The sequence below is a fragment of the Rasamsonia emersonii genome (assembly GCF_000968595.1).
Source record: "Rasamsonia emersonii CBS 393.64 chromosome Unknown ctg1118621760009, whole genome shotgun sequence".
Classification (NCBI taxonomy): domain Eukaryota; kingdom Fungi; phylum Ascomycota; class Eurotiomycetes; order Eurotiales; family Trichocomaceae; genus Rasamsonia; species Rasamsonia emersonii.
This window is the reverse complement of record NW_013563278.1, coordinates 108028-118345: the sequence shown is the minus strand read 5'-3', so window position 1 is coordinate 118345 and position 10318 is coordinate 108028. Positions and strand designations below refer to the sequence as shown.

At 46.1% G+C, this 10318-nt stretch overlaps 3 protein-coding genes across 3 annotated transcripts; 2 read left to right on the top strand and 1 right to left on the bottom strand.

Annotated features, from left to right (window-relative positions):
* Positions 1 to 1907: 1907 nt before the first annotated feature.
* Positions 1908 to 2535, top strand: T310_1995 (uncharacterized protein; the record flags this gene model as incomplete). The annotated part of the gene is made up of 2 exons (XM_013475171.1): positions 1908 to 2056; positions 2115 to 2535. 2 exons carry the CDS (start codon positions 1908 to 1910, stop codon positions 2533 to 2535), a joined length of 570 nt encoding a protein of 189 aa, XP_013330625.1.
* A 2473-nt stretch (positions 2536 to 5008) lies between these two features.
* On the top strand, positions 5009 to 7951 carry T310_1994 (Glycerol uptake facilitator; the record flags this gene model as incomplete). The annotated part of the gene is made up of 10 exons (XM_013475170.1): positions 5009 to 5205; positions 5283 to 5471; positions 5533 to 5564; positions 5617 to 5803; positions 5858 to 5885; positions 5947 to 6327; positions 6794 to 6845; positions 7323 to 7363; positions 7422 to 7629; positions 7692 to 7951. 10 exons carry the CDS (start codon positions 5009 to 5011, stop codon positions 7949 to 7951), a joined length of 1575 nt encoding a protein of 524 aa, XP_013330624.1.
* Positions 7952 to 9117: 1166 nt separating this feature from the next.
* Positions 9118 to 9717, bottom strand: T310_1993 (uncharacterized protein; the record flags this gene model as incomplete). The annotated part of the gene is made up of 1 exon (XM_013475169.1): positions 9118 to 9717. The coding sequence occupies one exon, from the start codon at positions 9715 to 9717 to the stop codon at positions 9118 to 9120; it is 600 nt and encodes a 199-aa protein (XP_013330623.1).
* Positions 9718 to 10318: the final 601 nt, after the last annotated feature.

Below are 10318 nucleotides of genomic sequence, written 5' to 3'. Positions count from 1 at the left end.
TTATCTCAAGGTCTCACTAAGACTGGGATCATCAGACCAACAATGGCAGAGGAGTATCCGGAAGGAAGGCTGTTTGGGAACCCTAAAGCCTCACGAGCCCTGCTGCAGTTCCTAGCAGATACTGCCATAGGTTACCCCCGGGGGGACCAGGCACGGGCAGTGGATAGGGCTCATAGGGATGATGAATGGGGGCTGGAGGCCCTGGAAGAGGCAGAACGAGAGGGGGAGGGATAATAGGGGAGGGTGGCCTGCAGCAGGCAGGTGACACCCATACAGTGTTAATACCAAGGAGGGCGTATGTAATGCCCGAAGGCCCTGCGCAATAAGGCGGTTTGGGGCGAGGAAAAGGTCCAGAATGGTCAAGGATGGGAGTTAGAGACTAGATAGGGGCATCGCCCATTATTCGGAGTCTGTCATAGCCGAAAGGCTCGGTGTGGACGTTAAACTTGAAAGAAGTTTCCCTAGTCAGCTCTATAGGCTATTATCTGTATTTTCCTTCCAAAAATGGCAGGGAAATATAAAAGATAATAGCTATATAGAAGCCCCATGGCAAGAGACTCTAAACGATATAGTTAAAATCACTATATCAGAAAAGTCTAAGGAAGAAGCTGCCCTAGACCATAAAGGACTAGTCTCTAGATGGGCCCAATCACATGACCCTATAGATGATAAGATAATCATCTATTCAGATGGCTCCCAGTCTGATAGGGGCTATAATGGGGCTGGTTGTTACGCGCTGGGTCCAACCGTAGTCGTCGATACTTAACAGTGGTGGTTAGGGAAGGATCAAGGAGTCTTCTTGACTCTATGTCGTTCACGAGCACGCGACGGTCTAACTGACCCGGGTCTCTTCTCCTAGAGACAACGGCCTAACTGGCGAAGGGCTCTTCCTCGGACGATTTCTCTCTGGAGTATTAGATGCACACACAAGTAGGGGTACTTCGATAACAGAGAAGAATAACAACGACTAGGTCAGAGGCAGCGCCTACTAGAGCTATACCAAGGTATACCACTAGTAGTAAGAAGTCTTACTGACCCCCAAAGTAAGTATCTTAGTAACTGACAGTGTATTGGGTGAATTGAGCGCGAGTGAGTAAAGAGCTAGATACATGACCACTTCCATCCTTATATAACCTTCTTCTACCCTTGGAATATTATCCTTTCCTGGTACTCGTATACCTTTGGTATATTGTATACCAGACGGTCCTCGTATACCACTGGTATGTCGTATACCAAATGTCACTGGTATACCGATTCACGTGACTTCCAGTGATGTTCTTTTCAGGTGATCCTGATTGTTCCGCGGGGTAGCGTTTCATCCTGCATTGCTGTGTTGGACAGCGCCCTCTCTTGTTGGTCCATAACAGTCATCTATTATCCAATTGAAGCTAGGCCATGGGTACTTTAGGTCATACTTAGTCAGGCTACCTGCATAGTTAGTTATTTTCTGACTCCCCCTTCCTTTTTCCTTCTCAAACCCATGCATACCCACCATTCCTTGACTTTTTATTTCTTTACATTATACCACTGCCTACCTATTTTTTATTTCCTATTTCTGTCCCTCATAGAAGGTTCCCACTGTTGACTGGACTATAGCATAACCCACCTGTATATAGATATTAGCCACTAAGCCCTACTGCCTAGGCAGTAGGCAGAGCGTGCATAGTCTCTGACTGAAAAACGCTCTCTAAAATGGAAGAAGAATAGTAATAATAATAATTCCGGTTTGCCCCTTTCCGGCTTAGTCAGTTCCGGCGCCTATATAGACCTGCCACCTGGCATCTTCTACCCAAATCAGACTTCTCTTCATCATCATCTCTGACATTACTTTTATTTCATTCTTCTGGCCCTTTCGCGGTGGCAAGGCAAGAGTTGATGAAGCTGCACTGAGTGAACGAACAACAATAATGACCACCTCCTCGCGGCTCCACACTCCTTCAGTTCAGGCCTTACGAGATGAGATGGCTGCGAACCTTGACAGGTCCTTATTAGGCATTAGGTTAGAGATGATTTGCTTAGCCTTCAAGGCTTGCACAAGTGGCACAGTGGCACCTACGTATGTTCATCGGCCAGATCCGAGGAGTGTCTTGTCCCGCGCTGCTTTGAACGTTAAGTAAGACAGGTTGCCGACAACTCGATACTTGCCGAGGAAGTATTCCACAGTTAGGCAAGGGAAGGGACCTCCCTTGGAGCTTGGAAGCATGTTGCCGGCTTGCCAAGGGCGGGGGAAGAGAGCTGGGCTGGGCAGGATTGCCAGGAATTGTCAGGGATCTTCCATGTGGCTCGGACTTGGCTCAAAGTCCATTGCTGCCTCCCCGAAACCTTCAAAAGAAACTACTATTAGAGTACGAAACTCAATTTCAGAGGCTAGAAGGGAAACGAATCTCTGTTGCCCCAATCAGGTCGAAGAGAAGGAGGTTGCATTTCAAGTACGACAATACGGGGCATGTACTCAGCCTCGGACGGCATTTACCTTTGGGATTGATCTGCGGACCCTACCTAATTAAAATGTACTCCGTATGGAGGACGGGGTAATTACGAGTGTGTCCGAAGAGGATTGGTTGGCTCTGGCGTCTTGGGAGAGATGCAGATGCTAATATTTACTCCGGACTTTGTGGGAGGCAAAATAACACGAACCAAGACAAGTTGTGCTGTGGTCCTTTAAGTACGAGGAGTCCTCAGAATCCTACTTATTACCGCGCTGCACTCATATATGTCCTGCATATATATCTTGCATATCCTAGGTGGAATTGTTCTTGTCAAGGTTTCGACAAGACCGTCCGTTGGGTGGAGCTAAAATAGGCGGAGAACCGTATATTCCGGGGTCCCCAGACTGGAATTGCGCGGGGGTTCCCCAAACCCCGCAGACCATAAGCCGGACATCCGCCGACGATAACCACGGTTGGACCACAAACGACAACGACAACCAATACGGAGGTGGGCCTCAAAAGAAACGGCGCGCGCTAGTGGACGCTAGTAATTTTCGCTGTTTCGACTGGTACCTCCCTCCCCACCTATTTTACTATACTAACCTAGGTATTTCCAAAAGTCTCTGCATCCTTGATGTCTTCCTTGATGTCTTCCCTCGATGTCTACCCAGATCTTCCGCCTTGAGAGCTCTTCTCAGTAAATCACCACTGAGGCTTTCTCCCACCTGGATTGCGAAGACCCATGCAATTTATGCCCGTAGTCAGCTCCCATTCTTCCTTGCATTTAGCTTCATGTTCCTGATTGATAATTTTAAGCTCTTTCTCAGCATTCTTCCTGGCCTGCTTTGTCTCTGGTTCCCATATATGATAGGGGTCTTTTTTATCATATGAAAAGCATCCCCAAAACATGAATTCTGAGGCACCTTTCTAATGATAGTATATACAAGTTGGATTTGAAGCATCTCCAGGTATTCTCTATACTCGAATGGCTCCCCACCTATGCCCAAGCATAACAGAGGTCTCATCAGTCTAAATTATATTCTTCCAATCCTCTAGGGTCCAGTCTTTATGGGTTTTGCAAAACTCATATCTCTGTCTCTTTGCAGCATCAGTCAGGCCAGGCTTCCAAGTAGGCTTAATAGCACTAAGTCCAGAATGCTTCAAAATTCGCAAGAGGCATGAGATATATTAGCTTTGTAAGCTAGAAATTCAGCAGACTTCTCATGGCCAGAGCAATCCTTAGTAATGGAGTCGATTATAGACTACTCAGTCTCCTTTGATATTCTTAGTTGACCTAAACAAGGAGCATCTTCTATATATTTAGATAGGATTTGTGGATTGATATTAGGGTCAAATCCATGATCCTTAGCTTGCTTTATAATGGCTTACAAGCGCTGTTTTGAAATGCTAGTAATAGAAGATATGTTATCCAAAGGCATTTTTGCGTTTGAAGCCAGAGCCAGTGCTTGGATGCAAATAGAGACTGGATAATAAGGCATATTATTGGAGCTTGGCAGGCAGGTAGGCAGGCCTAAGAAACTCTCCCATTAGTATGTCTAATTTCATAGAAGATAGGGTTAATACTTATTGCGAATAGCTTCAAAAAGTTGGTAGGTTCGTAGGTAGGTCAGTAAAATAGATATTGGAGCGGTGAGTACATTGGAGCAGTGAGAAGTTTTGGAGATACCCTGGTTAGTATAGTAAAATAGGTGGGGAGGGAGGTACTAGTTGAAACAGCGAAAATTACTAGCGTCCACTAGCGCGCGCCGTTTCTTTTGAGGCCCACCTCCGTACAGAACGCGCAATGGTGCACGTCGACAGGACGGCTCTGTCTGCCACCCGAAAACCACATAAACCCCCGAAGCCAGCGGCAATTCTGCGCGGCGGGCTGACCCCCACAAAACTTTATGAATTATGAATCCGGGGAAAGAAATCGAGAGCCTATCGCAGCCATTGTTGAGCGGTTGAAATATTCTATGACCCACGCATTGGACCTCGTGGCCCATGTCATCCCTATTCCTGGACGGAGGACTCCGTATTCGCAGGAAGATGGGTCGACCTCGTTCGAGACCTTTTCAGGTCGAAGTGACACACAGCTTGCGGCAGAGAAATTGTCAGGCCAGAAATGGCAATGATAGACTCGTTCTTGTCTTACTTGGTAGAAAGAATTGCCTAGGCGGCTGTTATTTTTGTCAAACAAACCGTGCTTAGATCTGTGCAACCCGCTTCTGGCTGGCATCAACTAAAGCGCCACCGCGGGGTTCTAATTCCCAAGGTTGTTCCCAGCGCAATGTACTCCGTAATACTGTAGCTGCAGAAAGCCGATTTGGCCACGAGAAGGCTAAGCAACTGCTCCTCCCCGAGCCAAAACGGCAGGACGATTTAAGTCCGTCCTAAGGGGGTCAATCCAATTGGATTTAAATAGGGGCTCTCGTCATCTCTTTTTTCCCCTTGCTTGTTCTCCACGTGGTTGAAGACCTTGCTGCACGTCACCATCCATCATCACATTGTTTACCTTTCTTTGTTGAAGACTGTTGAAGACTTTTTTGTTGGGTTTCTTTTCTCCTTCCTCGTGAGCAATGGCGTCTCAGGACCAGCTCACCCAGTCGAAAACCCAACCGGATATTGAGATCGGTCTATCCGAAGTTTTACGGCAGCATGTCAGCAGACACCTCCCATCAAAGCATGTCTCTCAGCGGCGGTTGACCTTCGAGCGGTACCGCCCAACGATCCTTCGCGAATGTGTCGCCGAAGCGATGGGGGTATTCTTTTACGTGTATGTCTCTCGACCAAGCGTCGACACAAGAATCCAGAGAAAGGTCTCCTCCTGACATAAACTTTTTTTTTCAAAAGGTTTTCCGGAGTTGCCTCCGTAGCCAACTTCATCGTCAATGCCGAGAGCCCAGTTGGAGCGGCAGCGTTTAGTAGCTTCTTCCAGATTGGAATGGCTTTTGCGCTGGGAATCATGTTCGCCATCATCGTGGCTGCACCCACCTCTGGAGGACACTTCAATCCTGCCGTGACAATCTGCTTTGCCATCTGGTGAGTTTCCTGCAGCTGAGTACAATCTAAGGAATAGGATTCTACTGACTTTTCGTTGCAGGCAAGGGTTCCCTTGGAAGAAGGTTCCTCACTGTATGGATTCAGACCTTTCTTTCTTTGTATTCTTGTCTAACCGCCATCACAGATATCTTTTCCCAGATTATCGGGTCCATGATCGCGGGACTGTTGGTGGCAGGGATGTACTGGGAGCAGATCACCCAGGCAAAGGCCGCAGCTCTTGCTGCGCACCAGCCATTGGTCTCGGCCACGGGCCCTGCGGGAATTTTCGTCGCGTTCCCCGGTCCCAAGCAGAGTCTGGGCTACCTCTTTTTGTAAGATGACTTTCATGTCATGTCATGTCCATCGATACTGACGACTGTGTACAGCATCGAATTCTTCGTTGACTCTTTCATCGTAAGTGCCTTTTCCCGTCGATTTATTCCTAGAATTGAGCAATGCGACTGAAACTCAACAGGCCTTGGTCATCTGGTCCTGCCTTGATCCCGCCAACCCCTTCATCTCCCCGCGATCCGCCCCCGCCGTGATCGGACTGGCCTACGGCGTCATGGTCTGGGGCTTCGCGCCCATCACCATCTCGACCAACCTGGCCAGGGACCTGGGCTGCCGGATCGTGGCGGCCATCTTCTTTGGCGGCGAGGCCTTCACGTACCGGCACTACTGCTGGATCGCGATCCTGGTCAACGTGCCCGCCACAATTTTTGGCACGACCATCTACGAGGTGTTCTTGCGGGATTCGCTCGCCAAGATCCACAGCGGCAAGGCCGCCTATCAGCATGGGGAGGAAGGTCTGAAGAGGTATCTGACCGAGACGGGCATGGTGGAGAAGATCCGGACGGTAAGTGAAAAATAAGCTCGAATTCGAGACCAGTTGATGGTCAGATATAGCCCCAGGTCGGAGAGGATATTATTATATTACGGCATTTTGAGATGAATGTAGACGTGATGCGACGTTGATAGTGAAGTTATGGCTAGCTACCATTATACCGAATAATGGCTGGCCGATATCATATATATATATATGATATAGGTAACGGAAATATGACTATGACTACGACTATGACATTTTCCTGCAACATTCCATCCATAAGCATGTAGGATCTAGCATCGTTATCACAAGCTTATGTACAGTACATAGCTACGTCATTATGTCTTCCATCGCCTGCCCAAGGAGACCCTAACCCTAATTCCGTCTTGTTATGTATAATTATTTGCTAGGAATACTGAATCCAAGTCTTCAGTCAAGAAAAGAAAAAAAAGAAAAGAAATGGAATGAATGAATGGCCTGACTTTATGCTATGTAGGTTATCCAGGTACGATACCCTATCCTACGTATCCTCCCATCTATCTCCGTATGTACGAAGTACTCCGTACATTATGTACCTTCTAAGTATCGCTCATCTAGCTTATCTCCGGCCCAACTATCTATGTGAAATCCATACTCCGTACATAATGTGTAATAATAACTTGGCTACTTACATTTAACTACCTCGTATGAAAGAAATTAACTAACCAGGACTTTTTTTAGGAACCCCACCCCCTCCCCCGGTCTTAATATGGAGTACGGAGTATAGGATTATCCGGTTCAGGAAACAAAAATGGGGGAGTTTCGGAGATAAGGTCGGACATACGGCGGAGCTATAGCTATCTATATACATACCTAACATAGCTATCCTCGTATGGAACTGTCAGGGACCTCACCCTAACAGAAATCACGTGACGACTGACGAATTGGGATTAGCGCGGAGCCTCTTGCATCTTCTTGCACCACGCCTCCTTCTGCTTTCTTCCTCTTCTTCTCATGCTTGGATTCCTGTACATAGCCGTTCATAGCTTTTGAATTGAGCTTCCTTACAGTAATTGACAAATTCAAGGTATGTGACAAATAATCTCAGGTCAAGGGAAAATTTCAGACTAAATAGAACTCTTAAGGTTAAATTTGAGGAATTTACGACTTGGAGCAACAAGAACGACCTGGGCGGCATTGAATATGATGCCCACATTGAAAGCATCATTATTGAGGCACGACAAGGCCCTGTGCATGGAGAGACAGTTAATGTCATAAGTGACTGGTTTAAAGAGGCAGTAGGCAAGGTTCAAGAGGAAGATAGTGTGAATCTAAAGACCTATCAGGACAAAAGTAAGTAGCAGATGCTATGATAATATGATTAATCTAACCTAGTTACTAATACATTTAACTAGCATTCTGTCTTACCAGCGGCAAATATCGAGGCAGTTTTAAGGCGCCCGACAGTTCTATCCAGGAGAAGGAATCCTTTCTTCCATTGATAGCTCTTGAAGTTGCTTTCTCATCTACCAGGAAAGATCTGCTCGAAGATGCAAAGGCCTGGTTGTATGGAACCGAAAACATCACTGGGCTGGTCATTGCAATTGACATTAAGGAGCAAAGTGGTGAAAACAACAACAAAGAAGAAGATGTTACGCGCTGGGTCCAACCGTAGTCGTCGATACTTAACAGTGGTGGTTAGGGAAGGATCAAGGAGTCTTCCTGACTCTATGTCGTTCACGAGCACGCGACAGTCTAGCTGACCCGGGTCTCCTCTCCTTGAGACAACAGCCTAACTGGCGAAGGGCTCTTCCTCGAACGACCTCTCACAATATAATGGGGTCTCGCAGGGAACACATGCAAGTAGGGGTGTTTCAGGTAAACAAGAATAACAACAACTAGGTCAGAGGCAACGCCTACTAGAGCTATACCAAGGTATACCACTAGTAGTAAGAAGTCTTACTGACCCCCAAAGTAAGTATCTTAGTAACTGCTTGGTATTGAGTGAAATTAAGCGCGAGTAGAGAAAGACTAGATACATGAGGTTGAGCTCTCTTTTATATCTTCTGTTTCAGTCCTTTATCTCCTTCCTCCTGTCGGTCCCTGTTGGACCTTTCCCTGTGGTCCATATTGGACTTTTCTTCCACGGTCCTTGTTGGACTCCTCTGCTTATCTTATCAATGGACCTTCCTAAATCACGTGACCTTGCATGCCTAATTCTGCCAGCCTTGCGGGGTAATGTTTCATCCTGTGTCGCTGTGTTGGATAGCGCTCTGTTCTGTTGGTTCGTAACATCACTCCCCCTCTTCAAGACTTTCGTCCTCGAAAGTATTTTAACCCTGTCATTCTCTCATTCCTTAAGTGTTGAACTTTCCTCAGTAAGTCTCCTCATCATGCCGCGCAAACAGAATCTGCTTCCTTCCTTTTCTCAAAATCGTCATAAGGAGCATCTTCGTCTAGCTGACTTGATTGTCCGATATGGTTTTCCAGTTGAATTTCCTTGTGACCCTTGTTTCCTCTGTTCGTCCTTGTGTATCATGGATTCTTCTAATTGTTGTTGCTCCAAATGTGTTCGTCATGATCAAAGGTGCAACGGTCGTGTCTTCAGTTCCCGAGAGTGGAATGAACAACAAAAGAATGAGCAAAAGATTTCATCTTCCTTAGTCGCTGTCGACTATCGAATCAGTATCCTTTCCCAAGAAATTAATGCTCTTCAAAGTCGATTGTCCTCTTTGTAGCGAGAATTATCTCTTTCACTAGCGGAACATGCTTAATTGCAGAAGCATCATTAGTTCTTGAAAGAGTGCAGTCGCCAGATGTTGCTCCACGATTCGTCGGTTATCAAGAGCTCCGCTTCTGAGCATTCTGTTTCTTTGACTGTCTCTTCTGAATCCCCTGATTTATCTGAGAGTCAGATGAGTGAGATTCTTCGCTGGTCTCCGGGTCCATCTGAGCTTGTCGCCGTTGATGAAATTCTCGAATCTTCTCATGGCAATTTGTCAAGTTCTTGATTGGTTCCCAAGTGTTTTCTGAGGTATCGTATCCTTTCCATTTAACCAAGTAGTAGGTTTGGCCGTTGACTTTTCTTCTTGCTAGGATCTTTTCAACCTTGTATTCCTCTTCTGTAGTGTCGTCAAGTTCGATGTTTCCAGGTTCTTTGGCATTTTCTGGTGCTTGTTCCAACAATGAAATATGGAAAACTGGATGTATCTTCATGCTTTCTGGCAGTTTGAGTTTGTAGTTCACTGGTCCAGTTTTCTTCTCAATAGTAAATGGTCCCAGTCGAATGTGATCCAATTTTGCACTCGGTTGTTTAGTTTTGATGTTTCGTTGTAGAAGGTAAACTTTCTCCCCCTCCTTGAGATCTGGTCCCTCAGATCTCTTCTTATCATAGTATGTTGCCATTCTGAGGTTCACGAATTCGATATCTCGTTGCATCATTGTGTGCATATGCTGTAGGTTGTCTGTCCATTTTCTTGCCAGAGCGCTTCTTCTTGTTGATTCAGAGGTTCACAGGCCAGTTGAGGATGATATCCGTAATTCACATAGAAAGGTGTTTCTCTGGTTGTTGAGCTGATCACATTATTATATGCAAATTACGCAATTGGTAGAATATCAACCCAATTATCCTGGTCATAATCAAGATAATGTCGGAGGTATTGTTTGATTGTCTGGTTGGTTCGTTCAGTTTGTCCATCGGTTTGAGGATGGTATGAGGTGCTGAGTCTATGCTCTACCCCTATCAAATCCATCCATGAACGCCATAATTTCGAAATGAATATCTTGTCTCTATCGGTTGTGATAAATTGTGGCATTCCATGATTTGCTGTGACCATCTGTAGTAACACTGCTGCAATTTGTGTTGTGTTCGCTGTCGATTCCACCAGTTTGAAATATGTATATTTTGTCAATCTGTCAACAATCACCATGATGGCATCATAGTACTTCCTGGTCGCTATGTCAGGCGATTTTGGTAACTGCGTGATGAAGTCGATGGTGATCCATTCCCATGGTCTTTTTAGCGCTTCCAGTGGTTGAAGCT